The sequence below is a fragment of the Acinonyx jubatus genome, chromosome A3 (genome assembly GCF_027475565.1).
Source record: "Acinonyx jubatus isolate Ajub_Pintada_27869175 chromosome A3, VMU_Ajub_asm_v1.0, whole genome shotgun sequence".
NCBI lineage: Eukaryota > Metazoa > Chordata > Mammalia > Carnivora > Felidae > Acinonyx > Acinonyx jubatus.
The window spans coordinates 115,303,358-115,320,933 of record NC_069388.1 but is presented as its reverse complement, the minus strand read 5'-3'; the positions used below and the strand labels follow the sequence as shown (position 1 = coordinate 115,320,933).

Genomic DNA, 17,576 nt, shown 5'->3' with positions numbered 1-17,576 from the left:
TAAGGGATTCTCTCTGGGGGGACTCAGGAGCCATACTTTTCTTGGGCTGTCATCTGTACCTTGTAGTTTTTGAGGACTTTATCGTCAATCATCCTTTTCATCAAGTTGCATTTTTGCTACTGTCAGTTAACTGTCTGAGCGCTCTTCTAAGAACCCGAGTTGAGCTGAGCCTGGCTGCGAGATAATAAACCAAAAGAAGGAACCCTCAGGAGAGAGCTTATTTGCATAAAATCACTGGAGAAGAATTAAGTACCAAAATAGGTGAAGTAGCTGTAATGAAAGCAACAGGCTTCAGAGAACTGAGAGGTGAACGTGGGCTGGAGAAGTTTCACGTAGGAGGGAAACTCAGCGGAGCTCTGAAAGCTGTGTGGGATCAAGATAAACACAGGAGCAGGGAGGGCATGCAAGTTAGGGAGCAGCACACTCAGAGATGAAGTCGAGGTTCCTAGTGCAGGGAGCAGGTCTGCTGATCCGAGGGCAGGGTTAGTGTTGGGGGAGGAATTTGAAATCCCAAGACCAGAACAATAGAGATTATCATAATATCTTTTGGCTTAAAGAGACTTCTAAAAGAACTATTCCCTTTTTTTTTTTATTGTTTGTTTGTTTGTGTGTTGATTTATTTATTTATTTATTTTACATGAACAAAAACTGAACACTTGGGCAGGTCAGGTTAAGTGACCTGCCCAAGGTCACACAGCAAGCCTAGAATTTGGATTTGCTATCGTGGGAAGTGGGGAGCTATGACAGACTCTTCAGCAGGAGAGTGGCCTAATGCAAGTGGTATTTTGGACAAGATGAGTCTGCCAGCTTCAAACATAAAAGGTCATGTGTGGAAAGAGGCAGCACACTGGTGAATTTGTGTGCCTGGCTCCTAGAAAGAGGCCCCGCAGGGAGTTTGCTTGGTTCTGGGAAGGCCAAGTGCTTTTCTTTTAGACAACTGTCTCCTCTTGTGTTCTTGCATCTCAGTGGGAACAGTGGTCCTTAGCCCATGTTCTCTTCTTCACACTAGAACCTCCCAGTTGTCTCTGGAAAGAGACTTTCCTGATTGCGGGGGAGGGTGGACCGTGAGGCCCCCGCACAGCTCCCTGAGATTCCCCTCCTGTTGGAGCTCACTAATAATCGCTACCACCCCCGTCCACCTTTGAGGGTCCCCGTTAAATCTCTGACTGGAGCTGGGAATGATTGTGGAGGGTATTGGCATGGGAGGAGTCAGGGCCCTGGCCCGCCGCTGCTGAGATACCACTGGTTCACCTTCACCATGGCACCCTCTTCTTCGGGTTGTTCGTCCTGGCTCTGGGCCTACCTCAATTGTTCCCATGAGGAAGGTGAGGAAAACCTAATTGACAAGCAAAGCCTTCCTCGTCTCAGGTCATATAATGAGCGAAGGGCAAAACCTGAAGTCAACTGCGGATGTGCTCCCTCCCATTCAAACTGCTCCCTAAAGACTTCTTCCCTCTCCCCCGACACAGGGTGTATGATGTTGGATACTGGGTGGGCATCAGGAGGTGGAGACAGGAGGGTGCACTGGTCTGTGTCTGGGATGGAATCTGTAATGGGTGGTGGTGTCCCCTGTGGTCATCAGCACAGGACACAGAGTATCTAGAGAATGTTGGTTTGGGACTTCCCAAGTCATCTCTAATGTTTTTTGTACAATCATCAGACTAGAGGATGTGTCTACCCAAAAAGTTGTGACCGTGTTAATACTACTATCATTCTTTGGCATGCCTGATGAAAAATTGAGATTGATGAGTTAGGACAGCCAAAAAAAAAACAACTGGTCTTACAGACGTGACAAAAGAATACATTTCCACGTGCCAGGAACTCAGGGTATAGAGCAACACACACAACAAGCCCTTTAAGAACATTCTTTTAAAAAGACTTTGGTCCCAAGGAAAGCATATCAGATGACATTAAGGAGAATCAAATTCCACATCATGGCCTTTTTAGTAACTTGCTGAGTGATCTTTGGCAAGTTTGTTAACCTCTCTGGGTCTTAGATTCCTGAGACGTTAAACGAGATGATATCAAAGATCTGCCCACGTTGGCCATTCTAGAATTCTTTATTATTTTTTTTATTGTTTATTTTTGAGAGAGACCTAGTGCAAGTGAGGAAGGGCCAGAGAGAGAGAGGGAGACACAGAATCCGAAGCAGGCTCCAGGCTCTGAGCTGTCAGCACAGAGCCCAATGTGGGGCTCAATCCCATGAACCGTGAGATCATGACCTGAGCCGAAGTCGGATGTTTAACCGACTGAACCACCCAGGTGCCCCACCATTCTAGAATTCTAAGACAAATGTTTAGAGGTTAGTCTAGCTACCCCAGAAAGATTCTCTAGTCCTCACTGTCCCCTTTTACTTACTATGGCATGTGACCACCAAAGCACCACACTGAGGGAGAGATGCTGACATCCTGTGATGCTTGGCACACAAGCGGTCCTGGTGTTGGAGCAGCAGCCAAGCATGACTTGTGGTTTTTGACTCCGCTCCCACAGGCAGTCATGTGTGGTGCCTCCTCCCAGGTCAACAGCATTCTGCAGGCCCTTGGGTGTACATGGGATAAAGTGCTGCATGCAGGGACAGATAATCCCAGAAGACCTGCTTACAGCCCAGACAGTACAGGGGACAGACACAGGCTGACTTGAACCCTCCCCTTCCCAGGTCGCCAGGACAGCTCACTGCTTGGTGGATGGCAGCACTGGCCCAGAGCCTGTCCCTGCCCTTGTTGGCATGGTCTGTGTGAGCTGGTAAAAATCAACTAGCCTCTCTGAGCCTATAAAAATGTTAACAGGGTCATAATTCCTGCCACTTACTTACCCTTTAGGGTTGCTGGGAGGACAATACACTTTTCAAAGAGTCTGAGAATTTAATGTACCCTAAAGAGTGGCCTTAATTGCACATGCATTGGCCTTAAAAGTCCTCCCCGCACTGCCCAAGGCGAGGGCCTTCCTTTCATCCGGGGAGACAAGCCACTCCTAGCTTGTGTACAGCCCTCTTCTGTTCACACAGCAGTTTCCTGTTCTTTGATCCTTGAGACAACCTCAAGAAGAAGATCAGGAAACCAGTCGTATCCCCATTTGATAGATGAAAAAGTCAAGGTTCAGAGACATTAATTCTTGATTAAGGTCACAAAATGGCTGTCTTTCCTCAAGGCAGGGATAGGGGTGGAAAATTGTGCCCCAGGCACAGCATAAGTGGAAAAATATGAAGGAAATTTGTAAATTAAGAGAGCATGGGCTGTTTTAATTTTGCTTTTGAAATCAGCCTCCTTACCCCTGGCCTGATGTTGGGCTAATGCACTCTGGGTTTCCCTGAAGAGTTGGGGCTCTTAATCTCACAGGTGCAGTAGTCAAAGGGCTTTTAAAAACTTCTGGTGTCCACGATACCTAGGCCCCACATCAGGCCAACCAAATCTGAGCCTCTGTCTTGGGGGGCTGGGCAGCAGGTGATGGGTTGAGGACCTTTGCTTCAGAAGGTGCTTCCCTAAGGACACTCGTGTGTGAATTTACCTCGTCAGGCCTGATGCTCTAATGGCCTTTTGTTAGTTCCAGGACCCCAGTGGTCATGGCTCTTCCCACTTGGATGACTGATCTCAGCCAGACCTGTTTCTCTGAATGTGCACAGATGCCTTCCTCTTTCATTCCCATCAGCGTGGAAAAGTACATGTTTTTTTCCCTTACTGACCTTACTGAGTTGGGAGTTTCTCAGGGAGCTCAACGCCCTTTATAGATCCGTGAGCTGGAGGCTAAAACAATCTTCCAAAAGAGAAAGATTCATGGGGTTCAATCATGCCACAAGTGCTTTGATAATTTCTTCCACAATACCTCAGGGTGCTATGGGAACAGGCAAGAATTTTTTTTTCCATTTATCTGGTGGGAAGCGGAGAACTGGAGTGAGGGCCAAGTCACTCTGGGAGTCAGTGGGGACAGCACCAAGGGGTCTAAGTTCTCCTGTTCTGAGCACTTAATGTTTAGATTCTGGATATAGTTACTCCAAGCAGTTACCATGGGCGATTCAGATCATCAAGTTAAAAACATGAACTCTGGGGGCTCCTGGGTGGCTCAGTCGGTTGAGAGTCCGACTTTGGCTCGGGTCATGATCTTGCAGTTGTGAGTTAAGTTCCACATCAGGCTCACTGCTGTCACTGCTGTCAGTGTGGAGCCCACTTCGGATCCTCTACCCCTCCCCTGCTCACACTCTCTCAAAAATAAACAAACCTTAAAAAAAAAAAAAAACCCAAAACGTGAACTCTGCAGTTGTATGAGGAAATCACAGAACATTGAGGTTGGAAAGGTCTGAGAAATGGTTTGTGCTAACCATCTCTGTGACACTGAAATTATCACAACTATCATTTACTGTACGTTTTCCACTCCTGGTTCTGGGGAACAAGGGTTATGGAGCAAGGCCAGGCCCCCTTTGGACACTGAAGGAGAGTCTCCTACATCCCCCTCGGCTTTTCTTCCCTGGTCTTCCCAAGTGTGTTTAAACAGGACACATTGAAACGTGAAGGGTCAGATGTCCTATCTTTTTTCTGATCTTTTCTCTTTCTTTCTTGCCTCCTTTGGATTAAATATTTTTATTACTTCAATTCCACCACCCTACCCTGCTGAACATGAGCCTGCTAATTATACATGTTTTTGTTATTTTGGCATTTATAATTACAACATGCATCCTTGACTTGTTAAAATCTAATTAAATGATTACTTTAATCACCTCCCAGATAAAGGAAAAACCTTATCGGCGTGACTCCATTGACTCTGAATCTGCCCACACAGCAATATGTTACATGTATTTTAAAACCCACCCTCCATTATTTTTATTGTTTCTATCAGGGGTGGCAAATTTTTTCTATAAATGGCCAAATGACAAAATATTTTAGCTTTTGTGGCTCACGTATGGTCTCTATCACATTCTTTTTTTTTTTTTTTTTTTTTTTAACCTTTAAAGGTGTGAAAACCATTCTTCTCTAGAGAGTCATACAAAAATAAGCTGCGGGCAGATTTGACCTATGAGCCTCAGTGTACTGGCTCCTGCTTTATGCAGTTAATATTATTTTGGATTTATTCACCCTTACTGCACTTCATTCCTTCTTACATGACCATGCTTCTATCTGGCATCATTTTCCTCGTACCATTTGGAATGTGTCATCCCACTGTCTTCGGGCGTCTATTGTTTCTGAGAAATTGACCGTTAATCATAATGTTGGTCTCCTGTGTGTTTTTCTTCTGCTCTTGAAATTTTTTCCTTTGCTTTAGAACTACACGTAGACACAGCAGTTAGTACAGTTCAAGTATCTGGGTAAATTTCTCTCTGTGTTTTTCCCACCTAAAGTGTCCCCCCCCCCCTTCACCCCCAGTTTCTTTGATCTGTGGCTCAATATCTTTCTTCACATGTGGAAAGTTTTCAGCCATAATCTCTTCAAATCCGTTTCTGCCTCTTTCTCTGCTTCTTCTGGGACTCAGTACATGTATGTTTGTGTGCTTGGCAGTAGCCACAGATCTCTGAGGCTCTGTTTATTTTTCTTCAATCTTTTTTTCTTCTCTACTTTTCAGAAATGTACCTTCTATTGATCTATCAATCTGGCTTGAAGTTTACAAGTTCTTTTTCCTACCATCTCAAGTCTGTTGTTGAGCCAATCTAATAAATCTTTCAGTGTTGTGTTTTTCAACTCTGGATTTCCTTTCATTTTTTTTTTTTTTTTTTTTTTTTTTTACTAACTTCTATCCAGGCCCACTCAGAACTGGTTTCCATTGACTGCTATTTTTCCCCCATAGTGCAAGGCTCCCTTTTCAGTTTCATGGCATGTCTAGTAATTTGTGGTTGCAAACTGGACATGTTTGATAAACATCTAGCAATTCTGGATTTGTTTAATTTTTTCTGAGGGTTGTTGGTTTTTCAGTAACTTGCCTAGACTTAAACTGTGGAATCCGTCTTCTCCTTCATGATGTGTAGCCACTGATGTGTTTGATCAGTTTTTTATTTCTTATTTTTATCTTTTTAACCTGGCATTCTAGGAGTCATCCCTGGGTCTGCATGGTTTAGTGATCAGTCAGCGACTCGGACAGAGGTCGTGCTCAAATGACTTGGGTTGCTAAGGGTCCATATGTGTAGGTTGTGGAAGGACACAAAGTTTGAATCAACTCTCAAGCTTCTCTTCACTTATTCCAGGTCCTCCTAGCACAGATGTAGATTTCCAGTCAGCCAGGGGAAAGGAAAGAGCGTATTTCAACCTTCCTCATTTCCTGGATTGCCCCCATTAAAAATCTGATTAGTTCACCTCTCACCCTAACTTGAAACAAAACATTAGGCTAATAGAGCCGTGGATGTTACCCATTTATTAGTTCACTACTATACACTGTCTTTTGTCTGTTTTGTTTTGTTTTTTGTTTTCTCTCTTGGTTTCTATTTATTTGGTGGTGTTTCCTGGTACTTTTTTTTTTTTTATTGGAAGCCGGGCATTAGAAATACAATTTCATGTTGTGGATGGTGCTATCTTCCTTTGTAAAAGCAGACAGGTAGGGGCATATCACCTTAGTCTATTCTGGAATAAAAATGATTCAAAGTGGACTCCGTCTTTTTTGCAGGATGGCCTATTTCAAATTTATCCCTACTCCAAGGGTCTAGCTCTTTGAAGCACCAACTGAAACCCAGGATGTTTACCAGGCCTGCCCTCCTTGATGCACATTACACCCTAGTGTTTCTCTCCAGTTTCACACAACTGCCTGAAGCTCTGCGTGGCATGTTAGCCTCTTACTTGCTGATGTCTCTTGTCAAAGATTTGGCAAATGTTTCTAGGGTAAAACCAGCACCAAATGTTGGGCCCATGCTCTTCACTTCCCTTCTCTCTGGCTATTGACCCCTCCAGTTCTTGCTGCCTTTTTGACTCTCAGTGGAAGGGCACGATCACGCATGTGCACACACACAGAGAATGTGGAAATGCACAATAGGATTTCTGCAGAGGGAAAAATCAAGGCCCAGAAGATCCCATAGTGTTTGCAGGAAAGAGATGTAGGGATCCATCTACTGTCTTTAAGAACAGTCTCCTTTGAGCCCCTTTAAAGCCTTTCAGATCTAGAGTCAGCAGATGGAGACTCTCAACCCAATCCTACTTCTTGAAAGAACAATGTTAACTACTTCTGCTATGAAATTATGCTAATAATGACCGCTTTCTCTCTGGATTGTTTTGATAAGGAACAGCACCTTTCCTCAAAAGGAACATATTTCAATATACACCTTGTGCAGGCACTGGGCTAGGTATTCTGCTTATGTTATTTGATTGAAATTTTTTTAGAAATTATAGAGAGCTGAGTGTATTAACAGTCATAAAAATCTTTCTAAGGAACCTACTTTTTATAGCAGGGGACCAAAGGGTTTCTTTGAGGAGAGATTTGTTTGTTTGTTTGTTTGTTTGTTTGTTTCTCAGGCTTAGAGCCTGGAAGACTAGGATATGTGCTGAACAGGACATCTCTCAAAGACAACGGGATAGTTGGCTTCCAGCACCAATGCTCCTTTACCTGTGGGATTCTGGCAAAGCCCAGTGAAGAGCTTCAGCAACAGCCGACCTGACATCTAGAGGCAGATCCCAGGCTCCCATCTGGGCTTCCTGGGGCTAAAGGCTACTGTTGATCCCCAGATGCCATTTTCCTGTTTTACCTTGATGATCTCTTTATAGTAGCAGAATAGATTGAGCATTGATTGGTTGGCGAATAATGGCCATGGGGCCAAATCCGGCCTTATGCCTGTTTTTGTATGGCCTGTGGGCTAAGAATAGATTTTACATTTTTAGATTTTTTTTTTCATGTAGATGTCCATTTGTTCCAGCACCATTTGCTGAAAAGGCTCTCTTTTCTCCATTATATTGCCTTTGCTTCTTTGTCAAAGATCAGTTGACTTTACTTCCATGGGTCTGTTTCTGGGCTCTCTACTCCATCCCACGGATCTCTTTGTCTGTTTTTCTGCCAATACCACATTGTAGCTTTATAGTAAGTCTTGAGGCTGGCTAGTATCAGGCCTCTGACTTTTTTCTCCTTTGATATTCTGTTGACCATTCTGGGTATTTTGCCTTTTCATATACACCTTAAAATCCGTTCATTGATATCCACAAAGGTTTTTAAAGGTTTAAATGGTTGGGAAAAATAGGAGGGTATTTCATGACACATGAGAATGATATGAAATTCGAATTTCAGTCTCCAGAAAGTTGATCTGTTTACATGTTGTCTATGATGTCTTTCACACTACAATAGCAGAACTGAATAGCGACCGAGACTGTATGGTCTGCAAAACCCAAAATATTGACTATCTGGCTCTTTGCAGAAAATGTTTGCCGGTGCCTGATCTAGATCTTAGGCTGTGACTTACACTTAGGTTGTTGGCTATGAGCACAGCCCACAGAACCAGACTGCCCATTTTCAAATCCTGCAGTCACCATTTGCTAACTGTGTCACCTTTAAAATGTCACTTAACCTTTCTGATGCTGTTCCTTATCTATAAGGTAGGGCTAATAGCATTTATCTCAGAGAGTTGTCATGAGGATGAATGAATTATTTCATGTAAGTCTTAGGATGCCTGACGTATAGAAGCTGCATATAAGTGTTAGCTACCATATACATTTGTATCCTAGCTTAAAAAAAATAAGTCTCTCCTCCTTGCCCTGCTAATTCACCAACCCTACCACCCCCAGAGTGATGATCATCTTAAAACACACGTCAACACTCCTGTCTCTGAAGATCGGTCATGGCTCCCTGTTGCTCACGGAGGAGTCTGGCGTTTGCAGCTCCATAGCCCAGCTGCCTGCCTCTACCCTCCTCTACCCTTCCCTCCACTTACAAATCTGCTCCAGCCTTTTCTAGCATTCTGTCCCTGTCCACACCCCTGTTCCTCCCTGTCATGTGGCTCTTTCTGCCCAGAAAGCTTTCTTCTGGGAATGTAAGGATTATCACTGAGATCTGGGGCAAGTTACAGCAATCATTCCTGCCGTGAGCTCCAATATGGAAATCAGTGCCTGATCTCACAGTGGGCATGAAATAGAAATATACTCTCGCTGCTTATGAAACTCCAGATAAATACTTTTCAGGGTCAAAAGGTAAAGCTGCAGAAGACGGCAGAGGTAGAAAAGAAATCGAGCCATCTCCCTCAGGTCAGGCCCCCCACTTTGGTGTTGTCTAATGCTGTTTGGGGCTTCTCACATGGTACATCCTTACAGAAAGAGTGTACCAGGGGCAGAGAACTGGGCAAGGAAAGTCAGAAGACACAAGGGACCAGGATTTATGATTAGGTATCAGTATCATAAACGTATCATGAAGCTGTTAAAGTAAACATCAACATTACATAGCAATATAAAGAATACTCACAATACAATATTAAAGGGAGCTTGCAGGATATAATGTAATCCACACTGATTATAACTAAATGGAAAGAGTGCCCTGTCTGGAGCCTGATGATAGACCCAAGAGAGTGAACAATTCACATTTGGTTATTGGGGTAGTGGCACTGTGGGTGAATTTTTGTTCCTTTATTTGGAGGGCTGTTAAAGGTACTATAGTGTTACTTGTGTATTTCAAAGATTAAATGTTTTATGGGAAAACTCTTTGGCTTACACACTTAGGATGAGTCTTTTATCATATGTAAATTATATTTTGAGAAGGTAAAGAAAATGTAAATATTTTGTGAGACTGCCCCAAAGTCAGCTGGGAGGAAGAGAATGTCTTTGAGGTTTGCAGTTTTTCTACCTGCCTTTTCTCCCCCCTCCACCTCACACTCAGCAAGACCCTTCTAGACATCCCCACGGGAATCTCACGGTTACCTCTGAAACTCACCTAACCCTTCAGACTATTCCAGAATGTCCTTTGCCTCCCTTGCTTTGTCCTGGATCCCCAAACAACAGCAGCTAGGTGTCCAACATTACCTTAAGAGTTCTGCCCTTTGCTAAGGAGCCAATAAAGGTATCTTTATACCTTTATTGCTAGATAACAGCATGATGCAGGGTTATTACTGACCCCTGCCAGGTAACACTCTTGCTTTTCAACTTGGGGACTCTGCCTTAATAGGCTGTGTTAATGAAAGCAGGTGTCCCTGACAATGGAGGAGATAGCTGAAGGGATGAACCTGGACTTTTCTACTACAAGGGACATTACTGAGCTGGGCACATAGATAGAGCTGGAAGGAAGGGCATGAAATCTGTAAATCTAAAGCTGCAGCTAAATAATCTGAACTGTATTTGCTTTCTTTTAGGGCTCACCCAGGCCACTACCTCTCCTGGTGAGAACACACTGGAAAAGCAACTATCACCAGAGGTGAGGGCTTTGTCCTGGTAGGAGAAGAGGGGTGGGTGGGTGGGTTCCTTTTCTGGTGGGTATATCCAAATCTCAATGCAAGTTGGCAGGTGCCCCCCTGAGGTCTGGATGGAATGGGCTGGATGAGCTGCTTCCCCCGGGAGCAGTGAAGCTGCCTGGTACAGCAGAGAGGGCACAACCATATCTCCTGGAATTTGAGGCTCATCATCTCTGCATTCCGAGCTGGTGGTTCCCAGAAGCGTCCAGAAAGAGTTATAAATGGGCTTGTTATCTCTGTGAACCTTGAGCAGATGCCGTGAATTATCTGGAGGCATCTGGGTGAGGTCTTCCCAGAACATCCACAAGATAAGGGCTGAGAATAAATTCTTTATCTCTTACCGAAATCAGTAATTCCAGAGAAATTAACTTGTGTCTTGTGACAGCGAGATGTGGTCAAGCACCCTATTTATGGTGTGTTTTCCCCTGTTGGCATATTTCCTCTTCTACTCTTGATTCTGGGGAGAAAAGATGATCTTCCTTCCCAACGCCTTCTATGTGATTGCCAGCAGAGACTGCTCTGGACCTGTGTGGGCATCTGACGAAGCCTGAGTGGTCATGTGAACCCGAGTGCTGGTCAACCAGTCCCTTCTCTGTTCTCAGCAGCCCCTCTGGGCTTAGGACACACTAATATGGCAGGGACTCCCGAGTTTCCCAGTTTCTGGTTTACCATTCATTTCCAGCAGCACATGAACATAATGCTTCCTGTACCTGCTTTTATGCAGATAAGCAAGTTAAAAGAGGGAAAGTAGATAATATAAAAAATATGATAGCATAGAATGGATTATTTTTAACTTTTTAGTCTAGATATACTGGGTCTCTTCTTAATTATTTTTTTACTGTGGTAAAATACACATATGTTTTGAGGCATCCTTACCTGCCACTTGCTAAGGGCATTGTCAATAGACACATGTTCCCTTTTACTAGGTGAACGGGGACTATGATGAACATGACTATGGATAATCACTGCTTCTGAATTTTGAGCCTAGAGAGAACAAGTACATGGTCAAAGTACACCAGATTTCAGGACCTACAATATTTCTCTACGAGGGCAGTTGATGTTTCTGATGTTTGGTTTCTGTTGCAGGCCCTGAAGAACTTTGTATTCTCATGCAACCCAAAGAAGTCAGGATCCAGTGTGCCTCCGAACTCAGGTATGTGACCCTGAGCCATGAGCTTGGAAGGCTGGCATCTTCTTTGTGAGGTAGCCAGCAGAGGCTCCAGTCCTACTCCTCTTGTATCCTTTGGCCATCCAAGCCTCTTCCCCAGCCTCAGTCCTTAACACCTCCTTTCCCTTCAGCCATTTCTATAGAAGGACACCAGCGATAGAACCAACATGGCCCCACAGTGGCTTGCCTGGGAAAGGGTGACCTCTGGGAGCTCACCTTCAGGGGGCCCAGATGGTGCCATAGGAGCTGTGGGTTAGAACTTGGTCACTCATGTGCCTTCCTGGATCTCGTAATGTAAGCTACAGTGGCTGTTGTAGACATTTTTCTCCTATAACAGGCTAGATTTGTCTAATACCTGGATGGTATGAGTGTTGCTCTTGAGCTGGCTGTCTTCTCTGGCTTTATTCTATCAAATGGTTGCATTATAGACCATGTTTAATGGCTTTGCTTATGTTTGCATTGCACTATCTTATCAGTTTCCAGTTAAGCATGCTATCCTTACTATTCTGTTATATAAGGAGTGTAGCTAGAAAAAGAAATCGATGCACCTCTCAGGAAATGATCTCTTCAGGAAGTTTACTTGTAATGGCCCTGTAACATGACCAGGAGTAGGTCCGTGGTTTCTAGGGAGACTTAGTTCTAAAAATGCTTGTGGCCCAGGTGGGTCATGGAGGCTTCCTGGTGGACCATTTGCATATGGCTTGCATCTGAGGTTTCTGTGTGTTCACACAGTGATGTTCTCTGGCACTCTTTGAGTGCCGTTCTCTGGCACTCTTCAAGCTGACATTTATCCCTTTTGTACCCAGGTCATTTCAGGTCATTACTGGTTACTTATTAATGGGGAAATGCAGAGCCAAGGGATAGAGGGAAGCAAGAGGCAGCAAGAGGGAAAAGGAGGGCCATGAGTGACCTTCCATGGGATACCTGTGGTTTCCAGAGAAGAATGAGCCTCTTTTCAGCTCATAGGAACTCATAGGAACCCAGGTTCCTATGGGTCCCAGTGACCACCTGGTCTTCAGCTTTCCACTGCCATGGCTTTTCACTGCCATGGCCTGCCCCTGCCATCTAGCATCATTGGATCATCTTGTGGGGAATGCAGATCTAGACCTTCTTAAAGGAGTTCTTGTCTTTGCAGTCCACTCTGTGAGACCTTCTGATATAAAATTTGTGGCAGCCCTGGGCTACGTGGAACCTGTGAGTATTTCAAGGATGTGGAGGTGGGAGTCAGGGTTTGGGACTGGTGAGCCTCAGATGCATGCCTGGTAGTCAGGCAAGGTGTTTCATTTCGGGAGAGAAGAACATTCTCCGACTCAGAAGCATTCTAAACCCTAGAGAGTTGTGTGTGTGTGTGTGTGTGTGTGTGTGTGTGTTTAAATCAGATGAGTGACTCCCTTTACATCAAGATGAGGAAACTTTGGGAGTTTCTCATTAAAGAATTAAATCAATGGATAAATAAAGTCAAAGATCACAGAGAAATTTAAAGATCATCTCTGAAACTTTCTATTTATGAGCTAAAGAAAAATCATCCTTACATGCTTGGTGAATTTTTAAAAATCTACCCATCTTTGCTAATAGATTTTAGGTGGTATATTTTATATGGTCAGATGAAGGGGAAAGAAAGCAATGAGTGAGGCGGAAAGAACAAGGAGAGAGATGAGCAGCGAAAGAGGGTCTGGAGAGAAGGGGGTTGGAGAACAGAGCCAAACGCCAGTATGATTTCCCAGGTCGGTGCTGGCTTCCAGCAGGACCCGCCCCCCACCCCGACCCTGGCCGGGTCTTGGGAAGGGGTGCCCAGGCCAGCATTCTCTGCTCTACCCCAGAGTCCTGCTGCATCGCGGCCCTGGAACCAGGACATTCCCCTCCCCCACCATCCCCTCCAGTGCCTTCCTCCCTCCTCCACCTACCACAGCTCCTTCCCAGCGGCCCTCCCCTGTCCCCTCGCCACAAGCCCTGGCCCACTCCCCATGCCCAGTGCTGGCCCTCCAGAAAGAACCAGACTTCACATTAGAAAACGGACCAGGGGCCCAGGGGAACCTGGCAGGCAAGGCTATCTGTGCCTGGTGTGACCTTGAGTGTGTGTAGATGGGGGTGAAGGTGGGGGTCTGCTAGTGGGAGAGTGTGGAAGGGGAGGTGATCGAGAAAAGAGGCTTCACGTCACGGATAGCACGTTGAGTTTGCCAAGCCCATGTGTCCCTGTGTGCCCGGAACGTGTGTGACCCTCGCTGGAGGACTCGAGCACTCTCCCGTGTAGGTAGAGAAGTTCAGTGAAGGGAGCCCCCTAAGTCAGGTCTCTAAAGTTAGACCTGGCTAGGGGTGATGGCTTCCCCTCTGTGGTTGCAGCTCTGGGAGCTCTCGCGCTCATGAATTATGCAGACCCCAGGGCTCCTGCCTGTCACTTTTGGCCCCCCCTTTCTCCTCCTGTGAGCTGGTCTGGCACTGAACACAGCTCCAGTCAGGGATGGACTCCCTGCTCCCAGAATCTTATCATCATACAGACGGCACCTCAGCCTTCAGGGTAAAACCTGGAAACACAGCTCCTAGGAGGCAGCCTTCCTGTCTACCCAGAGACTGCGATTGTGAACTCAGCCTGGTTTATAGAAAGTATGGGGCCAGGGAAAAATCACGGAAAGCAGTGAATTTAGAAAGAAAAGAATTCATAACACTGGTGCTTTTTTTTCTTAATTCCTGGAACTTTCTGTAACTAAGGCTCACTTATCTGTGCCTGTAGTATGCGTTTGTTGAATTCAGCCAGACCAACTTTTCCTCAAAGAACTTTATTTTTTTTTAACATTTTTATTTATTTTTGAGACAGAGACAGAGCATGAAAGGGGGTGGGGCAGAGAGAGAGAGACACACACACACAGAATCGGAAGCAGGCTCCAGGCTCCGAGACATCAGCCCAGAGCCCGACGCGGGGCTTGAACCCACAGACCACGAGATCGTGACCTGAGCTGAAGTCGGACGCTCAACCGACTGAGCCACCCAGGCGCCCCTCCTCAAAGAACTTTAAAGAGCAGATTTACAAATGCTCATAAAATATTTTTCCAAACTAACATGCAGTACATATGAAATGTATAAGAAAAAATCAGGGGCACCTGGGCGGCAGTGGGTAAGCTTCCAACTTTGGCTCAGGTTGTGACCTCACAGTTCATGAGTCCGAACACATTGGGCTCTGTGCTGTCAGTGCGGAGCTCGCTTCGGATCCTCTGTCCCCCTCTCTCTGTGCCCCTCACCCGCTTGCTTTCTCTCTCAAAAATAAACAAACGTTAAAACAAATCAAACAAAATACATGTATACAGAATAAAAAATTGAAGATCTCATTTGATCACCTCTTCTGCTCAGTCTGCACAAGCACACGCGCACACACACACACACACACACACACACACAAACAGGCGTGCACACACACACACACCAATACATAGGGAGAGAGTGTGTATAGCCTAAATAGGGTTATACTGCATGTAGTATCTATGACTTGTTCTTTTGTTTTGCTTTGTTTGCTTAACTAAGAGTTCTAGGCATTTTCTGTGCCGGGGAGGTTACAGGTCATTCTAGCAACTTCCTTGAAGACCAGGCTTGTGTCTCATTTAGGTTTGCATCTCCAGTGCCATAGTGCATTCAGCCAAGGTGATATGGAGAGAAAATGGCTGCCAGCAGGCAAGATGGAGACTTAGGAGTTTGCTGGGTTTGTCCTAGCCTTCCCTTTCTGTGACTTCTAACTGGGCTCTTCCCCCGCTCTCCCCACCTTGTTCCTCTTGTTCTCTCTCTTTCCTTCCCCTCACCAGCCCCAACAAGCTTGTTCTGGGCAGGGGCTCTGCTATCATTCAGGTCCCCTTTGCTTGGGCACAAGCTGCCCACTTTGCCTCAGCCCAGCAGCCCGTTGCCCTCATGACTTCACGGCCTGGCATCCTGGTTTATGATTCCTGATTTTTGTTTAGCTTGCCACATTTCCCTGGAAATTTTACCTCTCAAACTCCTTCTTCCTGGGGAGTAAAAACACTTTGTCCCACTTAGATGAAGGTTGTGGTCAGCCTGCCCTCCCAAGAAGGCTCCAGAAGTGTGACCCAGTTTTATAGACTGGTTGTCCGCTGAGCGGGGTGGGTAAGGATAGTCAGGCTCTTTAAAGAGAAGCAGCAGAAGACTGGGTGTAGGTAGTGTGAGTACAATTGTCACCTGTCACCATGACACCTGGAGATACTATCTTCTAGGAAGTCGAGAGAGAAAATTTGTGTCAGAACCTGTGAAAATACTACTACTGATGATAGCTAATACACACTGAGTACTTTCTATGTACTGGACGCAATTCTAGACTCCCCTAGAAGCCTGTAAAGGACACAATGCCCAGGTGGCTTCCCACAGTCTTGCCTCCGTCCAAAGTCAGGGAACATCTTCAGCAGGGAGTGTCCTGTGTTGTCCAGCATTTTACCGAGAGAAAAATGAGAAGCGTCATTCATTCAAAAAACACTTATCAAGCAAATATTCATTGAATACTTCTGATGTGTCAGGCACTGTTCTGGGTCCGAGGAATATAGTCAAGAACAAAACAGACACAAACTCTTCCCCTCATGCACTTAACACTTGAGTCAAGGGAGACAGGCAATAAACAGAATTTCAGATGAGAAACGTCATGCAGTAAAACAACCCCTTCTGTGTCTAAGTGGAGGTTAACATTCTACACAGAGGCGTTTGAATCTAAGCTCTGCTGTTGCTGTTTCCTGTTCCGAAGAAAACATTCATACCTTCGGTTGCTCTGGGCTCTGATGAACAAATGAGCAAACGTGTTACATAGGAAGCCTGACATTCATGAGCAGAGTTGGCCTTTCTCTGGATCCATGGGCTCCCTTTTATTGGTAGGAGGCAGCCGGGGTCTCACAAGGACAGGCTCTTGCCTCCTTCCCTGGCTGGGCTGTTCACACCTCCTATCTTTTCCAGCCTCCAGACTCTGGGACCGTTGACCTGGAGAAGCAAAAATGGTAACTGTTCTGGAACCACAGAGCCATAGAGCTGAGAGGAGCCTCCAATAGGATCTGCTCTCATCTCTTGGCTTGGTTGTTGGGGAAACCTGAGGGCCAGGGAGGAGACAGCTTGCTCCAGGTGGCCTCAGGAGCAGGTGGCAAAACAGGGATGAGAACCCAGCCTCCTGCCTCCTCGCCCGACACTCCTGTGCCCACACATCCCCCTGGGGTCCTCTGGGTGAATAGGGAGGAAAGCGGGGGGGGGGAGGCGCCGAATATGGAGTTCTTCCTACCACCTGTCTCCTTGCTCTGCTTTGGGGGAAGCATGCAGGGTTGGGCCGGGGTCCTTCTCCTTCTACACTGGGGCTGCATCCCCTTCCAGCTTTGGGCCAGACTAGAGGAGGACCCAGCAAAGCTGTTCACCCTATTCTGGTGGCTCCATAGCCATCTGTGGTGTGTCTCTGATGCCAGGAAAGATAAATCCAGAACCAGAGCGAGGCTGAGCCATGGCTTGTTATGAACTAGACCACTTTAGTGGAGAGAAAGGGTTGACAGGTGCAGTCTGATGCTTGCATGTTTGCTTTTACTTGCAGGACGGACAGAAGGCCACAGCAGGCATGCATGGAAGTGGTGACAGGTGAGTCCTGTGTCTTTATGGACACGTTCCAGATTGTCCCCATCCCTCCCGACAGAGCAGCATTTGGGTTAGTGAAGAGCATGTATCCTATTGGCTATTTCATCATGGAGCCAGGGTATGAAAAGTCACATACCCAAAAGGTGGGGGGCATGAGAAATGTGTCTGAGGGTCTCTGAGCAAAAAGAAGGCATGAGGCATTAGGTTAAGGGACCCGGGGGAGACCTCAAAGGTGGTGGAGTCCTGAAGCTCCTTCTCCCCGAGGACCCCAAGGCTGGACTTGTAGCACTTCCTCGAGGGAAACTCTCTACCATTCTTCACTCCCCTCTCCCCGCACCAAGGAGAAGACCCAGGTCTAATTTTCAGTCTATTTCATTTTGTAATAACTTCCTTACTTGTAAAATAAAGATGTCAATTGGGTTCAGGAAAACGAAATGAAGAAAATAAAAATTAACTCTAATCCCAGTACTCAGAGATGATCAGTGTGTAACA

General features: G+C 45.8%; 1 protein-coding gene across 5 annotated transcripts in view; it reads left to right on the top strand.

Annotated features, from left to right (window-relative positions):
• The window catches only part of PLB1 (phospholipase B1), a 142,137-nt gene that overhangs the window by 31,605 nt on the left and 92,956 nt on the right, over positions 1–17,576 (top strand). For 2 of the 5 annotated variants that reach the window (XM_015064251.3, XM_053201069.1), the window contains exons 3-7: positions 10,226–10,287; positions 11,411–11,477; positions 12,628–12,686; positions 16,428–16,468; positions 17,044–17,087. In XM_015064251.3, the coding sequence (XP_014919737.3) occupies positions 10,226–10,287; positions 11,411–11,477; positions 12,628–12,686; positions 16,428–16,468; positions 17,044–17,087 (273 nt within the window). Of the gene's footprint in view, positions 1–10,225; positions 10,288–11,410; positions 11,478–12,627; positions 12,687–16,427; positions 16,469–17,043; positions 17,088–17,576 lie in introns of those variants that run through there. The other 3 variants (XM_027033458.2, XM_053201068.1, XM_053201067.1) reach the window with 3 other exon arrangements.